The following is a 22286-nucleotide window of genomic DNA, read 5'->3' as shown; positions in this document are numbered from 1 at the left end:
ATCTGGGGGATATATTTGAAGAACTGGTGCTTTTGAACTGTGGTGTTGGAGAAGACTCTTGAGAGTCCCTTGGACTGCAAGGAGATCCAACCAGTCCATCCTAAGGGAGATCAGTCCTGAGTGTTCATTGGAAGGACTGATGTTGAAGCTGAAACCCCAATGCACTGGCCAACTGATGCAAAAAGCTGACTCATTGGAAAAGACCCTGATGCTGGGAAAAATTGGAGGCAGGAGGAGAAGGGGACAACAGAGGATGAGGTGGTTGGATGGCATCACAGAGTCGATGGACATGAGTTTGGGTGAACTCCGGGAGATGGTGATGGACAGGGAGGCCTGGCGTGCTGCAGTCTATGGGGTCACAAAGAGTCAGACACGACTGAGTGACCGAACTGAACTGAACTGGAGGGTATTTTGGGTTTCCTAAGTGTGGAGGGGCTCAGCTCCTGGAGTCAGTGTGATGGAAGCAGAAATGTCGGTCACCTTTCTGGAAATGCACAGACAGCCCACAGTCACTCGTTCCCCAGCCTCCACTGTCAGGACCGTCAAGTGGAGAAACCCGCCCGTCAGTGCAGCAGGAGACTAAATCTTTTTTCTTCCTGGAAGAGTCACTGGTATTTTACTTTGAGGGATTAGAATTAGAATCCAAATTAAAGAGTAGAAAAAGACAATGATCTTTTAGGAATTTTTTTTTTTTTTTTGTATTAAATTTAAACCCCTGAGGCAGAGGTTTTCTGGTCGTAGAGGAAACATCCCCAGAGGCTTCTAGTCTGGGCTTGCATTACTTCTTAATGCTGAGCGGCTTAACAGATTCATTTTCTATTGTGATTTCTGTAATTTGTTCTTTGAAAGGATCTTGGGTTCCTTTCTCTTTTGAGAAACCAACTTTTGGGGGATTTTATAAGGGATACTTTATTTTCTCAATGTGTTGTTAATGTGGGAGCCGGCTTTGATTTCCAACCCAGCTTTCAAAGCCTTAAGCACCTGCTAAGTAAGAGTTTTATTTTTATTCCTCTGGAAAACAGCAGTATGATTTGCAAGGGAATGCTTTGAGAAATTTTTTTTTGTTATTATTGTTTTAGTCTGGAAGGAGATTGGCATTCTTTGGACCCAGCTAGCAGAGCTTGGGGAAAAAAAATTTCACAAAGTTGGTAGCTAATTAAAAATGTGCAGCTGAAAAAAGACTCATGATTAATTCATGATAAGTTAATATGACAATGCATTATCCTTTTTGAATGTTCTGATGCAAAGTGAGAATCTTTCGGTGGGGATTAAAATACCTCTTCCTAAACACCTAATAACAATATCCATTATATCTTACCAACATAAAGGCATCCTTGAGGGGGATTTTCTTTGGCCTTGCCGCAGGGTATGTGGGATCTTAGATCCTCGACCCGAGATGGAACCCGCATGCCCTGCAAGGGAAGCAAGGAGTCTTAAAAATTGGACCCTCCCCTCCCAGGGAAGTCCCCTCACGAGGTGTTTCAATGTACTTCGAAATCCAGCGTTTGGGGTTCTTATATATAAAAACGTCCCTTTCCTTTAAGTGGATGAAGACTTTGATAATAATCAAGGAAATGCTTTGATCTTGTCTCTCCTCTTTCTAATTTATTTCCATCCCCAAAACGATTTATTAGAGACATTAGAGTTTTCTTACGAACTAAAAAAAAAGGAAAAAAATCTTCTTTTAATGCGATGTCAGTTTATTTGACCCGACCTGTCTGTTGCTTACTCTGCCTGACTATCTGGTGGGATAGTCAAGTCGTTTTTTCCTTTTTTCTCTTTAATCCTTTGATGATGATGAAAAGGTTCCTCAAGTGGACTGTAAATCCTTAATGAGGATATTTGACGGCAGCAAATACCCATGATCATAGGCACATTTGGGTGTCAAGATAATCCCAACCGAAAAAAAAAAATTACAGTGCCTGTATTGTGCATCTCAGAAAGAATGATGGAGAAGGCCCATTAAGAGGGACAGTGGAATATAAAACAGAGCAATCTGGAGGCTGTCCTCTTAACCAGGACACCCCAAGAGTGGGACACTTTGTTATTGCAGCCCTCTTTTTTATTTTAACTTATTTATTTTAGTTGGAGGCTAATGACTTTACAATATTGTACTGGTTTTTGCCATACTTGACGTGAAACCGCCACGGGTGTACATGTGTTCCCCATCCTGAACCCCCTCCCTCCCACCTCCCTCCCCATCCCATCCGTCTGGGTCAGCCAAGTGCACCGACCCTGAGCACCCTGTCTCATGCGTCGAACCTGGACTGCTGATGTTTCACATATGATAATATGTATGTTTCAATGCCATTCTCTCAAATCATCCCACCCTCGCCTTCTCCCACAGAGTCCAAAAGACTCTGTCTCTTTTGCTGTCTCGAATATAGGGTCATCGTTACCATCTTTCTAAATTCCATATATATGCATTAGTGAACTGTGGAAAATTCTGAGAGATGGGAATACCAGACCACCTGACCTGCCTCTTGAGAAACCTGTATGCAGGCCAGGAAGCAACAGTTAGAACTGGACAAGGTACAGACTGGTTCCAAATAGGAAAAGGAGTATGTCAAGGCTGTATATTGTCACCCTGCTTATTTAACTCATACACAGAGTACATCATGAGAAACGCTGGACTGGAAGAAGCACAAGCTGGAATCAAGATTGCTGGGAGAAATATCAATAATCTCAGATATGCAAATGACACCACCCTTATGGCAGAAAGTGAAGAGGAACTAAAAAGCCTCTTGATGAAAGTGAAAGAGGAGAGCGGAAAAGTTGGCTTAAAGCTCAACATTCAGAAAACGAAGATCATGGCATCTGGTCCCATCACTTTATGGGAAATAGATGGGGAAACAGTGGAAACAGTGTCAGACTTTATTTTTGGGGGCTCCAAAATTACTACAAATGGTGACTGCAGCCATGAAATTCAAAGACGCTTACTCCTTGGAAGGAAAGTTATGACCAACCTAGATAGCATATTCAAAAGCAGAGACATTACTTTGACGACTAAGGTCCATCTAGTCAAGGCTAGATTTTCCAGTAGTCATGTATGGATGTGAGAGTTGGACTGTGAAGAAGGCTAAGCACCAAAGAATTGATGCTTTTGAGCTGTGGTGTTGGAGAAGACTCTTGAGAGTCCCTTGGACTGCAAGGAAATCCAACCAGTCCATTCTGAAGGAGATCAGCCCTGGGATTTCTTTGGAAGGAATGATGCTGAAGCTGAAACTCCAGTACTTTGGCCACCTCATGCGAAGAGTTGACTCATTGGAAAAGACTTTGATGCTGGGAGGGATTGGGGGCAGGAGGAGAAGGGGACGACCGAGGATGAGATGGCTGGATGGTATCACTGACTCGATGGATGTGAGTCTGAGTGAACTCTGGGAGTTGGTGATGGACAGGAGGGCCTGGTGTGCTGCGATTCATGGGGTCGCAAAGAGTCAGACACGTCTGAGCGACTGAACTGAACTGAACTGATACTGTATTGGTGTTTTCCTTTCTGGCTTACTTCACTCTGTATAATAGGCTCGTTTCATCCACCTCATTAGAACTGATTCAAATGCGTCCTTTTTAACGGCTGAGTAATATTCCACTGTGTATATGTACCACAGCTTTCTTATCCGTTCATCTGCTGATGGACATCTAGGTTGCTTCCATGTCCTGTCTCCATATCCGGGCCCTGAGCAACCGGTATAGGGCTTCCCTGGTGGCTCAGAGGTAAAGAACCCACGTGCCCATTCTGGAGACGTGGGTTGGATCCCCAGTCCGAGAAGATCCTGTGTGGCTCGGAGCAACAAAGCCCTGTGCTCCACAGCTACTGAGTGTCTGCTCTGGAGCCCGCGTGCCGTGGCTACTGAAGCCGGGATGCCCTAGAGCCGAGGTCCGTAACGAGAGAAGCTGCTGCAATGAAAAGACTGTGCCTTTTCACTAAGCACGTGCTGCCTGCAATGAAAAGGCTGTGCTCAGTCGCTCAGTCATGTCTGACTCTCTGCGACCCCGTGGACTGTAGCCCGCCAGGCTCCTCTGTCCATGCGGATTCTCCAGGCAAGAACACTGCAGTGGGTTCCCATGCCCTCCTCCAGGAGATCGTCCCAACCCAGGGATCGAACCCAGATCTCTCGCATTGCAAATGGATACTTCACCAACTGAGCCACCAGGGAAGCCCAGTGAGAAGCCTGCACCCTAAATATAGAGAGTAGCCCCCGCTCACCACAAGTAGAGAAAGCCCTCCAACGAAGACCCAGCACGGCCAAAAATAAAGAAATAATTTAAAAAAAAATTCGTTAAAAAAAATGGTGTAATATCTCTGCCAAAAAGGTTCAACCTGAATCTGCTCAGAACTAAGCAGGCTAACCCAGAACGTACTACATCGTCTAAGACAACTGATGTAAATTCTTCCCCCCGAAAGTCAATGTCACAAAAAAACCCCAAGAAAGGTCAAGGGTGGCGGGACCGTTCCAGATCTCAGAAGGACCCGGAAGCATAATGATACCTGAGTCTCAGACGGCTCCCAGACTGGTAAAAAAAAAGAGCCAAGTGGTACATGTACTTGGGGACTGTGTAGGTTTGTTGATGGAATCAGTGCTACTCGGAACAGTTTTTATCATATTGTGGTGGGGGAGAAGCTATCCTTAGTTTAATAAGACAACTGTCCCCAAGCTTTTTGGCGCCAGGAACTGGTTTCGTGGAAGATAGTTTTCTTCCACGGACACAGGGTAATGGATGGTTTGGGGACGAATCAAGGGCATTACATCTATTGGACACTTTATTTCCGTTATTATTACATCGTGATAACTAATGCAATAATGATCCAACTCGGCATAATGGAGAATCTATGGGAACCCTGAGCCTGTTTTCCTGCAGGTCCCGTCTGGGGGTGATGAAACACAATCACATCCAAAGCGTGCTGTGCTCCTTTGAGAATCTAAGGCACTCTGGCGTTAATGTGAACAGTGGGGAGCGGCTGTGAATACAGGTGAAGCTTGGCATGCTCACCTGCCACTCACCTCCTCCTCTGAGGTCTGCTTCCTAACTGGTCGCAGAGCACGACAGCTCCATGGCTTGGGGTTGGGGACCTCTGCTCTAGGAGACCCAGATCAAAATACTTAGGGGGCGAAGTGCCGCTGTGTATGCAGCTCACTCTGAAGCATCATGGCACGCAAATATGAGTGCACCCCTTTAAAGTGAAAGTCGCTCAGTCGTTTCCGACTCTGCGACCCCATGGACTGAATTCTTCAGGCCAGAATACTGGAGTGGGTAGCCTTTCCCTTCTCTTGGGGATCTTCCCAACCCAGGGATCGAAACCAGGTCTCCTGCATTGCAGGTGGATTCTTTACCAGCTGAGCCACAAGGGAAGAATACTGGAGTGGGTAGCCTGTCCCTTCTCCAGGGGATCTTCCCAACGCATGAATTGAACTGGGGTCTCCTGCATTGCAGCTGGATTCTTTACCAGCTGAACCACCAGGGAAGCCCTATCCTTTTAACATCTTGTGATGCAGAAAAAACTGTATGACGTATGCATGTGGTCAGTCCCTCAGTCAGGTCCGACTCTGGGACCCCGTGGACTGTAGCCTGCCAGGCTTCCCTGTCCGTGGGCTTTTGCAGGCAAGAATACAGGAGTGGGTTGCCATTTCCCGCTGTGTATGACGAACGCATAGTTGCGTCTGTATGCATGCATGTACGTGTACACATGGACACAGAAAGCAAGCAACCAAATGTGGCAACACTGAAACGCAGCCACCCTACGTGAAGGACTCTACCTGTGTTTGTTTTCAACTATTTTGCAGAGTTGAAAAAGAATGTGTTAAAGGATTTTTGGGGGGAAATGCATATGAAGTTTTATTTTGCTGCTCCTGTTTGAACAGGTGGTTTTGCTCCACTGATTTTTTTGGTTTTTAAAATTGTACAGAGGACCAATCATAAGAGGTCGATGTTGTGTATCCTCCTTCCCCTGACTCTGGGGAGCCTGTGCTGGCCATGCTGTTCTGCTTCTCTTTCAGGCCATCGGTCTGCAGCGTGGTGGTGGGTGGTCCTTGGCGAAACCAGATCCCTGTGGCTCTAAAGATGATGAAGACAGTCAAACATAAACACTACCTCCTGATTTCTCCACCTGTTTGTCGTTTAAGCCATGAGGCTGACTCCCGCTCAGTTATTTACACAGAGACAAGTGAACTCTTGTCTGTGGCCTCCCCTGCGTCGTAGCTGAGATTTCTTTAGTGGCATGACTGTCAAGCCACAGGGATTATCTTGGAAGAAATTGCATTTAGACACAAAACTCTCATGTCAGCTGTTTGCACAGGGGGCCCAAGTATTGGAGCTTCACCTTCAGCATCACTCCTTCCAACAGTTGACTCATTGGAAGAGACCCTGATGCTGGGAAAGACTGAAGGCGGAGGAGAAGGGGGCGACAGAGGATGAGATGGTTGGATGGCATCACTGACTCGATAGACATGAGTTTGAGCAAGCTCCAGGAGTTGGTGATGGACGGGGAGGCCTGGTGTGCTGCAGTCCACGGGGTCGCAAAGAGTTGGACATGACTTGGTGGCTAAACAAAAACAGCAACAGCACTCTAATGTAAAAAAAGAAAAACTCCCACAGCCTCTGGGTCACCTTCTTAGCTGCCGCCTGTCTCTCCATCTGGACCAGTCACGCCTGGGGCTGAGCTGGCTTCATTTCATGGGTTTGGCCTCCAGTGACCTGTCTACATCCTTCACTATCTTCCCCAGCACCCTGGCAGGGGAGCTTTCTCAAGACCCAGCTCTGGTCCTACCCCTGGCCCTGTTTGTTGTTCGGTTGCTCAGTCGTGCCCGACTGTTTGCGACCCCGTGGACTGCAGCACGCCAGGCCTCCCTGTCCTTAACTGTCCCTGTTAGAGCTCTCCAAATGCCTTTCCCTCAGAAGGCAGGTGGAATTCCAGAACCATGGCTGGAACAGTCTCTATGATCCGACTCCCAGCACCCTCCATGTTCCTCAGGCCTGTTTTTCCCCCCCATATATTTTGTTACTTTTTATTTGAATTGATGGATAATTGCTTTGCAGTATTGGTTTGACTTCTGCCATACATCAACGTGAGTTAGCCATAAATGTACATAAGTCATGGCTTCCCGGATAGCTCGGTTGGTAAAGAAGCTACCTGCCATGCAGGAGACCCCGGTTCAATTCCTGGGTCAGGAAGGTCCCCTGGAGAAGGGGCAGGCTACCCACTCCAGTGTTTTGGGGCTTCCCTTGTAGCTCAGTTCATAAAGAATCCGGCCGCAAGGCAGGAGACACTGGTTCGATTCCTGGGTCAGGAAGATCCCCAGGAGAAGGGATAGGCTACCCACTGCAGTATTCTTGGGCTTCCCTTGTAGTTCAGCTGGTAAAGAGTCCGCCTGCAGTGCGGGAGACTTGGGTTCGTTCCCTGGGTTGGGCAGATCCCCTGGAGAGGGGAAAGGCTACCCACTCCAGTATTCTGGCCTGGAGAATTCCACGGACTGTATAGTCCATGGGGTGCTCCCTCTTGAACTTCCCTCCAACCTCCCACCCTTACCCCACCTGTGCAGGCTATCACAGAGCTCCAGTTGGGGTTCCCCATCAGGCCCTTCTAGCATGTGGGTCACCCTTGCTTTCTTCTTATCTTATGAAATCCCCCCTACCAGCCATGTTCTTATCCTCCTGTGGGCACCAGCCAGCTTTTCCTTGCCCCGGGCCTCGGGCCAGTAATGCCCACACCACGGTCCACGCACGCTGGTCCCATTGACAGTTTCATATCAACGTCGATGTATTCCTTGTCCAGTGTTGATTTAAATCCCGTGTGTTTTTGCAAATGCTTTGCAAGCTCTATATGGGGCTTCCCTGGTGGCTCAGATGGTAAACCATCTACCCGGAAAGTGGGAGACCCAGGTTCTATCCCTGGGTTGGGAGGATCCCCTGGAGAAGGGAACGGCTACTCACTCCAGTATTCTCGCCTGGAGAATCCCATGGACAGAGGAGCCTGGTGGGCTACAGTCCATGGGGTCAGAAAGGGTCAGACACGACTGAATGACACTTTCACTTTCACTTTGCAAGCTCTATAAGCAGAGGAGGGCTTCCCTGGTGGCTCAGCTGATAGAGAATCCTCCGGCAATGTGGGAGACCTGGGTTCAGTCTCTGGGTTGGGAAGGTCCCCCGGAGAAGGAAACGGCTACCCACTCCAGTATTCCTGGGCTTCCCTGGTGGCTCAGCTGATACAGAGCCCACCTGCAATGTGGGAGACCTGGGTTCAATCCCTGGATTGGGAAGGTCCCCTGGAGAAGGGAACGGCTACTCACTCCAGTATATGGAGTCGCAAAAGAGTCAGACGCAACTAAAACCACCACTGTAAGCATAGGAAACATACACTGCTCACTCACGGGGTTCCAGCAATGCAGGGTGCCTTGTAGATGTTTAGTAAGTAATTATTGAATTATTGTTGAAACCCTTGCTCTGAGTCCCAGCTTTAAGACCTTACCCTGGAACTTCCCTGGTGGTCTGTTGACTAAGACTCCGTGCTTCCAATGCAGAGGTCTCGCGTTCAATCCCTGGTCAAGGAACTAAGACCCTACATGCCACAACTAAAGATAACGCATGCTACAGTGAAGATCTGGTGCAGTCAAAGAAATAAAGTTGGTTTTTTTAGACAAATACATAGATGGAAAAAAAAAAAAAAGGTCCCTCTGCTGTATCAAGTGAGAGACAGTGAAATCGCTCAGGTGTGTCCAACTCTTTGCGACCCCATGGAGTATAGCCTACCAGGCTCATCTGTCCATGAGATTTTTCTAGGCAAGAATACTGGATTGGGTTGCCATTCCCGTCTCCACTATATCAATCCTGCCATTAAATGATATTCTTTGGATTTTAATCAACGAAGAAGGTTACATTGTTTAAAAAAAAAAAAAAAGTTTCCTTCCTGATTGATTTGGCCTCAAACTTACATACTGTAAGCAATGATCTTCACCTCTGATCTGGGATTTCTCAACCTTCCTGTCGGCCAGATATGATGAAACTCCATACCTGGTAAACATTACCTCCTACTTGGCTACCTGGGATTCCAGGGAGGAACAGAGCCACCTGGCACAAGCAAGTGCTTTTTTTTTTTTTTTTTCTGTTAAGAATGGAGCACAATTTTAAACTAAGTAACTGGAATTTTGTGCCTTTTTCAGTGAGTGTATTAGTTGTTTCACTGACAGTCACTGAGGTGCAGCTCTTGCAGTTCCAGTGTTTATACGGCATCACATGTGTTCTGCTTATTTTTTTTTTTCCCATATGAAGTGCATGTTAAAATCTGCATTTCAGAGGTGAATTGTATGGTAAGATAGTTTATGATACTGTTTCAGGTTTCAAATGTCCTATTTGAAATCAGAAAATAATGTATACAACAGCCTGTCATTTTTTCCTTTTCTCTATAAAAGTTTGGAAGGCCTTGATAGCAATAAAATGTCTGTAGTTAGATTTTTATAATTTGAGAAGTGCGGTGTTCAGGTTTTAGAATTATATAATCTATTGCCAATGAGCAGTTGATATAATACTATTTTAACCTATACCGCTGCATTACTACGTATCAGCTTTAACAACATCTCTATATTGCTTTTCGCCACAGTGCTTTGTTTCTCTATTTTTATTAAAATCCCCTCTGGATTTGAAAGCATAATGGAAATTTACCAATTCATTTTATGTTTCCCTAATCCCCTGCTTTCATAACGTAAAACATGTGTTGTTTCTTAGAATTTGAAATTTTTATTAACTATACATTAGTCTCTAGTTCTTTTTTTTTTTTTGCAGTTTGTTTCCATAGCCTGACGGGTTTTGCCGAGTGCATTTAATTGTGTGATATTTCATATCAGGTGGATGGGGAGCCCATTGATTCTAGTTATCTTTCAAGTTTATTTATTGCTAAAGTCTGATATTCGGGGTGAGTTGATCAAATGCATAAGCTAACATACATTTACAATCACGAGTAGGTGCCATTTCATGGACACGGGGAGGAGAGGGTGGGGTGACCTGAAAGAGTGACCCTGACGTATATACGTGACCGTGTGTGAAATAGACAGCTAGTGGGAAGCCTCTGTATACCACTGGGAGCTCAGCTCGCTGCTCTGTGACGACCTCGCGGGGTGGATGGGAGGGGGGCAAGAGGGAAGGGACATATGTATACATATGGCTGATTCACTTCACTGTAGGCAGAAACTAACATAGCATTGTAAATAAAATAAAATGTGGAGAGCCTGGACTTTCTTTTGGCTTTCAAACTTGCCCCCCTGCCCCCCAGTTTACCATTTATGGAATAGCTTCTTTTTAAAGATCCCTCTGTGGGTTTAATGCCTCTGACTTCACGTTGCTCTAGAACAGCAGGTGTGTTACGGTGGAGGCTGTGCACGGTTTAGCCTTCCTTCTTTGCTTTCTGTTTGTTTAGCTACGTGCTTAAGTCGCTTCAGTCATGTCTGACTCTTTGCAACCCTGTGGACTGGAGCCCCTCAGGCTCCTCCATCAAAGGGATTTTCTAGGCAAGAAGCCTGGAGTGGGTTGCCCTTTCCTCCTCGAGGGCATCTTTCCCCCCAGGCACTGGGTCTTAGCTGAAATATGCAGGACCATTACTTGCCTCATGTGGGCTCTAGTTCCCAGGCCAGGAGTCGAACCAGGGTCCCCTTGCATCGGGAGCACAGAGTCTTAGCCAGTGAACCACCAGGGAAGTTCCCGGTTACAAGTCTCGCTTCTAACTTTACATTTGCTGAGTCATGTGACGTTGCTGATGGCCCATCTTTTAAAAAATTTTTATTTATTTTGAAATTAAAAGATGCTTGCTCCTTGGAAGGAACGCTATGATCAACCTAGACAGCATCTTAAAAAGCAGAAACATTACTTTGCCCACAAAGGTCTGTCTAGTCAAAGCTATGGTTTTTCCTGTGGTCATGTATGGATGTGAGAGTTGGACTATAAAGAAAGCTGAGCACAGAAGGATTGATGCTTTGGAACTGTGGTGTTGGAGAAGACTCTTGAGAGGCCCTTGGACTGCAAGGAGATCCAACCAGTCCATCCTAAAGGAAATCAGTTCATTGGAAGGACTGATGCTGAAGCTGAAACTCCAGTACTTTGGCCACCTGATGGGAAGAACTGACTCATTGGAAAAGACCCTGATGCTGGGAAAGATTGAAGGTGGGAGGAGAAGGGGACGACAGAGGACGAGATGGTCGGATGGCATCACCGACTTGATGGACATGAGTTTGAGTAGGCTCCGGGAGTTGATGGACAGGGAGGCCTGGCGTGCTGCAGTTCATGGGGTTACAAAGAGTCGGACACGACTGAGCGGCTGAACTGAACTGATTTTGGTTTTGGCTGCATCGAGTCGTCTCTGCCATGTGTGGGCTTTCTCTAGTTTTGGTGAGCAGGGTCTACTCTGCCTTGTGCTGCGTGGGCTTCTCATTGTCCTGGCATCTCCTGGGGCTGAGCATCGGCTCTAGGGCGTGTTGGCTACGGTAGTGGTGGCACACAGGCTTAGTTGCTCCGAGTCAAGAGGGATCCTCCCAGACCAAGGATTGAGCCTGTATCTCCTGCCCGGGCAGTCAGATTCCTTACCGCCGAGCTACCCAGGAAGCCCCTGGACAGCAGAGTCTTAACTGCTGGAGCACCAAGGAAGTACTGGTCCATCATTTGAATAAAAATGGCTATTGCAAATATTTCATCCTAATACGGTGATTAAAGCATCTTGTCCCATTGTTCGGTCATTCAAGCTTTTCTTTTCCCCTGCAAGGAAGCGCAGAATCCAGGAGCACTAAAGAAAAGGCAAGGGTGTTCCTCTGTTGAGTACAATATCAATTCTAAGTTGAAGAACTAGCCAGAGTTAGGCTGAAAAATGTTGTGAATGTACTTATTATCTGATCTACGACGCAGACGTATTGAGTTATCAGAGAGGATAATTCATCGGTGTGGCTTTGGCAAGCGAATTCATATTCTTTTCCTGTAATCCATTTTCATAGCTTAACATTTTTATTAAAAATGACACCTGTTCCCTCACGAAAAGGAGGCACATTTTTAAGAGCTGCTGATTGATTTTTTCTGCATTATTCAGGAGTTGTGTTTTTATTCAGAAAAATAACAGCTACCACACTGCTCTCAAATCACCTCTGCAGATATATGTGGTTTCTCTTGGTGGGGTCCTCAAACATTTCCATGGGATGAGCAAACTCCGGCAGCAGCGGCAAGCGGAGGACTGGAGAAGACCACCTGAGTGCCTGCTAAGTCACTGAAGTCGTGTCTGACTCTTTGCAACCCCTTGGACTATAGCCCACCAGGCTCCTCTGTCCATGGGATTCTTTAGGCAAGAATATTGGAGTGGGTTGCCATTTCCTCCTCCAGGGGATCTTCGCGACCCAGGGAGTGAACCCAGATCTCCCACATTGCAGGCAGATTCTTTACCTTTTGCGCCAGGGAAGGCTGTGCAGACCTCCGAACACACAGGATTGTTTGCTGGAGGATCCCGGTGTCTAGTTGTGGATGTCAGGCCAGCTCACAGTTCCCACATGCCTCGAGGAGGATTCTGTGCAGACTTACAATCAAGGATGTGGTCATTCCATCACTTTGGACAAGTTTAACCTGGTTAAGTTTGGTTGGGCTTTCCGGATGCCTCAGTGGTAAAGAACCTGCCTGCAGTGGAGGAGACGTGGGTTCGATCCCTGGGTCAGGAAGATCCCCTGGAGGAGGAAATGGCAACCCACTCCAAGATTCTTGCCTGGAGAATCCCATGGACAGAAGAGCCTGGCAGGCTACAGTCCATGGGTCGCAAAGAGCCGGACATGACTGAGCAAGTAAACAACAACAACTTTCTCTGGCTGGATTTTATACCTGGGAGGATATCCTGACTGTGGTTAGGCCATGCCTCTCAGCTGTACCACTATCTTAACTAACAAAGCATTTTTTTAAAGGCCTTTGCATTCTGCTTATAGTAAGTGTTCTCTGCACTTGCTTATAATCTTGAAAAGAGCATCAGTGATTGTGCGAGGGTTGGAGAGGGGGGCGCCCCCATCCTGCTTGGACTGATGGCTGGGCTAAGGATCATTTGTTTGAAATGGCTTCAATGTGGAGGGGTTCGCTGGCTTTGCTGGAGTGTGGGGTTGGGAGTGGCAGCTGGCCGTGCACTTAGCACACATCCTACTTGTTTGGATGCCATCTTTGGCTTGTGACCTACTCTGGTTGTTACAGCCATCAAGCTTGGCCCCAATCCTGGGCGTGCTCAGTCATGTCCAACTCTTTGCAGCCCCATGGCCTGTAGCCCGCCGGGGCTCCTCCATCCACTGGGATTCTCCAGGCAAGAATCCTGGAGTGGGTTACCATGCCCTCTCCAGGGGATCTTCCCGACCCAGGGATTGAACCTGGGTCTCCCACGTCTCCTGCATAGGCAGGTGGGTTCTTTACCGATGAGCCACCTGAGAAGCCCAGATGCTAATAGGTCAAATGATGTTCCTCTTTCTCATATCAAAACATGGCCTGAGCTGCATGGCTCTCACCCTTGTGGTGAAACCTTTAGGTGGTCCCCAGAGGCCTTCTGGTATTTCCAGCACAGAGGACAATATCAGGATGGAAAGAAGAATGTCACCGGCTGTCTCCTGGTGATCCAGTGATTAAGACTTCACCTTCCACTGCAAGCCGTGCAGATTCGATTCCTGGTCAAGGAGCATTTATCCCACGTGACTTTAAAAGTGCTCCAAATTAAAAAAAAAAAAAAAAAACTCAGGAAAAAAAAAAAAAAGAATGTCAAGCCTTTTCCAAATTCCTCCCTTTCTCTTCTGCTACAAAGCTTATGGTTCATATTATGTTGTTTTCTCCTCAAGCATTTTCATTCTCTCCAACTAGCCTATAAGAGAAGGAAATGGCAACCCACTCCAGTGTTCTTGCCTGGAGAATCCCAGGGATGGGGGAGCCTGGTGGGCTGCCATCTATGGGATTGCACAGTGTTGGACACGACTGAAGCGACTTAGCAGCAGCAGCAGCCTATAAATGTTGGCCCAATCCTTCAGACTGAATGTTAGAAATCTAAGCGAATAAGCCCATTTGTATCTTATTTTTGTTTTTAATTAAGATTCCACCTATTTGTTGTTTTTAGGCTGCTCAGCCCTGTCCGACTCTTTGCGACCCCATGGACCGAAGCACACCAGGCTTCCCTGTCCATCACCAGCTCCCGGAGCTTGCTCAAACACATGTCCATTGAGTTGGTGATGCCATCCAACCATCTCATCCTCTGTGGTCCCCTTCTCCTCCCACCCTCAATCTTTCCCAGCATCAGGGTCTTTTCCAATGAGTCAGCTCTTCTCATCAGGTGGCCAAAGTATTGGAGCTTCAGCTTCACCATCAGTCCTTCCAGTGAATATTCAAGACCGATTTCCCTTAGGATGGACTGGTTGGATCTCCTTTCAGCCCAAGGGACTCTCAAGAGTCTTCTCCAACACCACAGCTCAAAAGCATCAATTCTTTGGCGATCAGCCTCCTTTATGGTCCAATTCTCACATCCATACATGACTACTGGAAAAACCACAGCTTTAAGAAGACCACATATTCAGATGGGATTTTTCCTGCCCTAATGTCAGACAGTATTTCTTCATGACTTTAAAAGAGGTCATCTGTGTAGATGACAGTTGATGAGATATCATTGATGATACATGGCTCAAATTAAACAAAATGGCATTGCTTCTAAACAAAGTACGGTTTGCAATGTAGGTTTTTCTTTGTTTCCAGTAAACCTTTTCTGCACAGATCTGAAACTTGTTGGTTGCCGTGGTAAAGTTTTCCATTAAGTCAGAGCAGTGTTAATTTTCTTATAATGAACAGATTTGATGTAATTACATCGCTAGTTATGAAAATGTTCTTTTATCTCTCTGCTGCAGAATAATTCTGTTTTAGAAATAGCTACGTTCTCAAAAAATTTTTTTGTTTTTCTTCTTTGCCAAACGAAGGTTGTTCAGAAAAATTATTTTTTCAGGGAGGAGCGTTTGCTCCTCCCTGTTTTCAGAAATGAATGTGCTATACTCTTAATATTTTAGAGCACTTTTATTTCATTTTAAGTACTTTTATCAACTAAGTCCTTTAAGAGTTTGAAACATCTTTAGGAACACCTGTTCTACTCCATGTTTGTGGGTGAAAAATAAGTTCTGGTTATTATGATAATAGTTTTCATGCAGTGGGATTGAAAGTGACTAGTAAGATAAAATTTCAGACGTTTTTTTTTTTCTTAATTTAGTTTTAATTGGAGGATAATTGCTGTACAATATTGTGTTGGTTTCTACTGTACATCCACATGAATCAACTGTAGGGATACACACGTCCCCTCCGTTTTGAACCTCCCAGCCCACCCCGCCCCTCTAGGTGGTCAGAGAGCTCCCTGCATCAGTCGGCAAATCCCCCCGGCTGTCTGTTTTCCGTGTGATGATGTCTGTGTGTCAGCGCCATTGTCTCTGTTCCTCCCACCCTCTGCTTGCCCTTCACTGTGTCCACAAGTCTGTTCTCTGTGTCTGCATCTGCATTGTAGGTTCATCAACACCATCTTCCTCGTTCCTTATATATGCCTTAATATATGCTGTTTGTCTTTCTCCTTCCGACGTACTTCACTCTAACGGGCTCTAGGTTCATCCACCTCATGAGAACTGACTCAAACGCGTCCCTTTTCGTGGCTGAGTAGTATTCCACTGCATATATGTACCACAACTTCTTTATCCATTCATCTCTCGATGGGCATTTAGGCAGAACATTCTTCGTTTTTAAGGTGACCAAGTCGTCAAGATAGAGTCAGAGATGCTCAAAGTGAGGCGGACAGGCTTGCAGAGTTGCTTCCGAGCTCTCGCTTGTATATTTTATCCGATATGTATACAGAAGTTAGAGACATAGTTCCTTTAAAGCTATGTTTTTATATATATGTATTTATTTGACGGTGCCAGGGTCTGAGCCGTGGCGTGTGGGGTCTTTTGTTGTGGGGTGCGATTAATTCACTCCTTCCTCTGTGCTTGCTGCCACGTCTTAGTACCCTTAGTTCTGATTGTTAAAGCGCAACATTCAGAAAACTAAGATCATGGCATCCAGTCCCATCATTTCCTGGAAAATAGATGGGGAAACAGTGGAAACAGTGTCAGACTTTATTTTTCTGGGCTCCATAATCACTGCAGATGGTGACTGCAGCCATGAAATTAAAAGACGCTTACTCCTTGGAAGGAAAGTTATGACCAACCTAGATAGCATATTCAAAAGCAGAGACATTACTCTGCCAACAAAGGTCCGTCTAGTCAAGGCTAAGGTTTTTCCAGTGATCATGTGTGGATGTGAGAGTTGGGCTATAAGGAAAGCTGAGTGCAGAAGAATTGATGATTTGGAACTGTGGTGTTGAGAAGACTCTTGAGAGTCCCTTGGACTGCAAGGAGATCCAACCAGTCCATCCTAAAGGAGATCAGTCCTGGATGTTCATTGAAAGGACTGATGCTGAAGCTTAAACTCCAATACTTTGGCCACCTGATGCAAAGAACTGACTGATTGGAAAAGACCCTGTTGCTGGGAAAGATTGAAGGCAGGCGCAGAAGGGGACGACAAAGGACGAGATGGTTGGATGGCATCCCCGACGTGATGGACATGGGTTTGGGTGGACTCCAGGAGTTGGTGATGGACAGACAGGCCTGGCGTGCTGCAGTTCATGGGGTCGCAAATACTCGGACACGACTCAGCGACTGGAATGAACTGAACTGAACTGAGCACCCAGTGCTGCTCCAGGCAATGAACCTTGTCTTCCTTGAGCCTGGAAAGGTTTGCTACACTCCCACGCCTGCAGGTTTCCCTTTTGAAAGCTGCTGTACCTACAGGTGACAGTCGCGGCTAATTTTAGAAAGGGGTTGACATCGACAACTGGATTATCCTGAAACGCCTGTTTTTTTTGTTGTTGTTGCTTTTCTAGTGCAGAGTAGAGAACTTTTAGCTGCTGACAGAGCCTGCCTTAAAGAGATGATTGTTTTCATTTTTCAAGAGGAGATGACTGTGTTTTCATTTTTCCAGACAGAGCCTGTGTTTTGGTTTGAGGTAGAAAGGAAAGGTCAGCGCTGTGCAGGGAGAAAGAAATGTTTGTTGTAGAAACAAACACACAGGGCAGAGAGGATGCAGTTCTTTCTACGGTGATGTCTCAGGCTTCCCAGGTGGCTCCAACGCAGGAGACGTAAGAAACTGGGGTTCAGTCCGTGTGTCAGAGAAAATCCCCTGGAGGAGGGCATGGTAACCCTCTCCAGGATTCTTCCCTGCAGAATCCCACGGACAGAAGAGCCTTGTGGGCTGCAGTCCCTGGGGTCACAGAGAGTCAGACACGACTGAAGCGACTTAGCACGCACATGACGTCTGAGTTGCTTTGGATCCTGTACCATCCGGGGTGGGTGGGTGGACAGTACCCTTTCTTCCAGGGGGAGGGCGAGAAGGGAGGATCCCAGAGAAGAATGGTCCCTCCCGCCAGCATCCTTCGTGACTCTCTTGCCCTCGCCCTTTGCAGAGACATGATGACCCTTCTGCTTCTGCTGCTGTTCCTCTGCGAAGCCCAGAGCCGGGTGGCGTCAAAGCCCAACTTCGTCCTGCTGATGGCTGACGACTTTGGCATCGGGGACCCCGGTTGCTACGGCAACAAGACTCTCAGGTGCGGCGATGGGTCAGCACAGGGCCCCCTCCACAGGCTGGCCGCCCCGTGACAGGCGGCGGGCGTTCGTGGAACACAGACCACGCGGAGACGTGCAAAGCCCACCCTCCCCTCCAGCTGCACGCCATGTGTAAGGCTATGTGTAGACAGTGAAAACCAAGACTGCCCTCAATCCATGTAAACCATGGTGCTCCAAGATCACGAAAAGCAGGAGCTTCGTCTTCTTCACCCTTGTAGGGAATTCCCTTGCCGTCCGGAAGAGTCGGACACAACTTAATGACGGAACAACAACAGTTCATATTAGATATGCTATTAGATGTGATATTCCTAAAGTTTATTAATGTAATAGGCAACTGGTCCCACTAAGGAGTCTTAATTTTTAAAATTGCAATCAAGTCTTTACAGTTTACCGTCTGCTAATTATCAAAAGAATGAAAAGGGCTATACAGTCATAGGTAAGAATTTATAATAATAAATTCATAATAATATCCTAAATCTATCTTGTTCTCCATATTAGCATCCAATTCTTTTTCTTTTAATTGAAGTACAATTGATCTACAATAATGTTTTAGTATATATATATATGCATATATATGCATATGTACACTGGAGAAGGCAATGGCACCCCACTCCAGTGCTCTTGCCTGGCAAACCCCATGGACGGAGGAGCCTGGTGGGCTGCAGTCCATGGGGTCGCTAAGAGTCGGACACGACTGAGCGACTTCCCTTTCACTTTTCACTTTCATGCATTGGAGAAGGAAATGGCAACCCACTCCAGCGTTCTTGCCTGGAGAATCCCAGGGATGGGGGAGCCTGGTGGGCTGCCGTCTATGGGGTTGCAGAGTCAGACACGACTGAAGTGACTTAGCAGCAGCAGCATATATATATATATATATATATATATATATATGCACACGTGTGTGCTGTGTGCTAAGTTACTTCAACCATGTCGGAGTCTTTACTACCCCATGGATGTAACCCACCAGGTTCCTTTGTCCATGGGATTTCCCAGGCAAGAATACTGGAGTGGGTTGCCATTTCCTCCTCCAGGGGATCTTCCCGACCCAGGGATCGAACCCAGGTCTCCCGCCTTGCAGGCAGATTCTTTCCCGTCTGAGCCACCAGGCAGAGCCTGATGAGAACTCCTTCAGAGCATCTCTTTGGCTGTGGTTGGGAAGAGGAGAGTCAGGCTGCCCCCAGAGCTTTCCCGTTTGGGGGCACAGAGGTGACTGGGGTGGGGGGATACGTAGGCAACTGGCAGGGACAGGTGAGAAGGAGAGAGACCTTGAAACATCTCCATCCCCCTGGTCCCAGCAGCCCATTCTCAGGACTTGTCGTCTCCCTCCTAAACCAGAAGCTCAGAGCCCTGGGCGAGTGAGGTCCCCCAGAGAGGGCTGACCTTGATCGTGGAGCCCTCAGTGTGGTTTTATCCTTACTCAGAGCCATGGGGCTGCTTCAGTTCCCCTTCCTTCCCTTCTTCCCGCCATGTGTTGTGGCTCAGTTATTCAGTCGTGTCCGACTCTCTGTGACCCCACAGACCGCAGCACGCCAGGCTTCCCTGTCCATCACTGTATCCCAGAATTGGCTCAAACTGATGCCCATCGAGTCAGTGATGCCATCCAACCATCTCATCCTCTGTCATCCCTTTCCCACCAAGACACACGGCTCTGTTTCCCTGGGTTACTGAGAAGCGACTCACTGTGCAAAGCCCCCAAAGAAGCTTTCTTAAGATCATGATGAATGACCGAGTCTCTGTTCCAGGACTCCCAATATCGACCGCCTGGCCAGAGGGGGCGCGAAGCTCACACAGCACCTGGCAGCGTCGCCCCTCTGCACGCCCAGCAGGGCAGCCTTCATGACCGGCCGGTACCCTGTCCGCTCAGGTAACGCCCCTGCCCCCGCCCCCGCCCACCCCTGCCGGCTCCTGCTCCGCGGTACTCATCCTCTTCCCAGTCCTAATGGTCCTCCCCGTCTTCATGGTCCTCCCCGTCTTCATGGTAGATTTCTCATTGCTCAGGAGTAGCATCTCAGTCCCAAGTGGGAGTCTTCCTCTTCTCGGCCTCTTCTGGAGGACTGCCCCCCAGCGAGATTACGTTCGCCAAGCTTCTGAAGGATCAAGGCTATTCCACGGCTCTGATAGGTATGGGCGGCTGGGTGTGGGGACTGAGGATCTGGGCGGGGTGGCTGGGAGAGTGGGGAGGGCGTGACCACAGCCATCTTTAGGGTGACACGGCTGATAGAATTTGCACAGCTGTAGACAGGGAAGAAACAATTTCAACTCCAAATCAAAAGAGCAGGCATCTGTATGCACTGTTTGAATGTGGATGTGCTCCTTATTTATGTATCTCTGTGTATGTGTGTCGATGGATGGATGGATCGGTGATAGGTAGATAAGGATAGACACACAGATGGACTGACAGATGGACAAATGGATAGATGGAGAGATAGCTGAGTCAGGTGATAGGGACTGGGAGAGGTAGCTCAGTAGATGAGATGGATAATGGGTGAGTGTCTGATGGATGAACTGTGGATGCTGGATGGATGGATGGATGGATGGATGCTGGTGGATGGTAGGTGGATGGTGGATACTGGATGGATGGGTGAATGGTGGATGGATGGTAGGTAGATGGTGGTTACTGGATAGATGGGTGGATGCTGGGTGGATGGTGGATAGATGGATACATAATGGATGGATTGTAGGTGGATGATGGATACTAGATAAATGGATGAATGGTGGATGCTGACGGATGGATAGTGGAGGGATGGATGATGGATGGTGGATGGATGATGGGTGGATGGTAGATGGATGGTGGATACTGGATGGATGGATGGATGGTGGATGAATGGATGCTGTATGGGAGAAGGGAGATGGATGATGGATGGATGGTAGATGGTAGGTGGATGGTGGATACTGGATGGATGGTGGGTGGATGGATGATGGATGGATGATACACAGAGGATGGCTACTGGATGAATGGTAGATGCTGATGGATGGATGGTGGATGAATGGATGGGTGATGGATGGATGGGTGATGGATGGATGGTAGATGGTAGGTGGATGGTGGATACTGGATGGATGGATGCAGGGTGGATGGATGGATGGATATATAATGGATGGATTGTAGGTGGATGATGGATACTAGATAAATGGATGAATGGTGGATGCTGACGGATGGATAGTGGAGGGATGGATGATGGATGGTGGATGGATGATGGGTGGATGGTAGATGGATGGTGGATACTGGATGGATGGATGGATGGTGGATGAATGGATGCTGTATGGGAGAAGGGAGATGGATGATGGATGGATAGTGGATGGATGGATGGATGAATGGATGGATGGGTGATGGATGGATGGTAGATGGTAGGTGGATGGTGGATACTGGATGGATGGATGCAGGGTGGATGGATGGATGGATATATAATGGATGGATTGTAGGTGGATGATGGATACTAGATAAATGGATGAATGGTGGATGCTGATGGATGGATAGTGGAGGGATGGATGGTGGATGGATGATGGACGGATGGTAGATGGTAGGTGGATGGTGGATACTGGATGGATGGTGGGTGGATGGATGATGGATGGATGGTAAATGGAAGGCGGATGGTGGATACTGGATGGATGCATGGATGGTAGATGGATTATGGATGGATGGCAGATGGAAGGTGGATGGTGGATATTGGATGGATGGATGGATGGATGGATGGTAGGTGGATGGATGATGGATGGATGGTAGATGGTAGACAGACGGTGGATACTGGATGGATGGATGGATGGTACATGGTAGATGGATAATGGATGGATGATGGATGGATGGTAGATGGATAGTGGATACTGGATTGATGGATGGATGGATAGATAATGGATGATGGGTGGATGGTAGATGGATGGTGGGTGCTGGTTGGATGGATGGTAGATGGATGGATGATGGATGGATGGTAGGTGGATGATGGATATTGGATGGATGGATGAACAGTGAATCCATAGATGGGTGGGTGGATGAATAGTGGATACTGATTGGCTGGCTGAAGGGGTGAGGGGGTCAGTGGGGGAGTGACTGGATGCATGAATGAATGGTGGATGGTGAATGAGTGGATGTTGGATGTTGGATGGATGAGACGCAGAGGCAGAAAGTTGAAATATACGGTAGATAACAGAAAAATGCATAGTTGTGCACACACACAGCAAACACCACCACACACCCACACCCACACCCACACCATACTATTGATAAAGATTTTCATCTTACACGGCAGTAATAAAATTGCATCTGAATGTTTCTCATTCGACATTCCCATTGATTTTATTCTCTTGATAGGAAATGAATCCTTCTCCCCTTTCCTTTGATGAGCTTGGGTCTATGTAGGTCATCAGACAAATCATGGAAAATCTCATGAGAGCAAAACAACCCTTCTCTTCCTTCCCACATCTTGTCATAAAGCCACCATCACTTTTTCTCTTGTGTGACGTGCTCACTAATTCACTGATGCACTTCACATTTTATAAGAAATGTTTCAGTTCAGTTCAGTTCAGTTGCTCAGTCATGTCCGACTCTTTGCGACCCTATGAATCGCAGCACGCCAGGCCTTCCTGTCCATCACCAACTCCCGGAATTCACTCAGACTCAAGTCCATGGAGTCAGTGATG

At 47.2% G+C, this 22286-nt stretch overlaps 1 protein-coding gene across 4 annotated transcripts in view; it reads left to right on the top strand.

The window, feature by feature from the left end:
* The window catches only part of LOC101118590 (steroid sulfatase), a 225823-nt gene that overhangs the window by 50760 nt on the left and 152777 nt on the right, over positions 1–22286 (top strand). For all 4 annotated transcript variants that reach the window (XM_060407555.1, XM_060407552.1, XM_060407553.1 and 1 more), the window contains exons 3-5: positions 17495–17635; positions 19397–19518; positions 19653–19775. In XM_060407555.1, the coding sequence (XP_060263538.1) occupies positions 17499–17635; positions 19397–19518; positions 19653–19775 (382 nt within the window). In that variant the 5' untranslated portion in view covers positions 17495–17498. The remainder of the gene's footprint in view (positions 1–17494; positions 17636–19396; positions 19519–19652; positions 19776–22286) is intronic.

This window comes from Ovis aries, chromosome X, assembly GCF_016772045.2.
Source record: "Ovis aries strain OAR_USU_Benz2616 breed Rambouillet chromosome X, ARS-UI_Ramb_v3.0, whole genome shotgun sequence".
Taxonomy (NCBI): domain Eukaryota; kingdom Metazoa; phylum Chordata; class Mammalia; order Artiodactyla; family Bovidae; genus Ovis; species Ovis aries.
The sequence above is the reverse complement of the archived record's forward strand: the minus strand, read 5'-3'. Positions and strand labels throughout refer to the sequence as shown.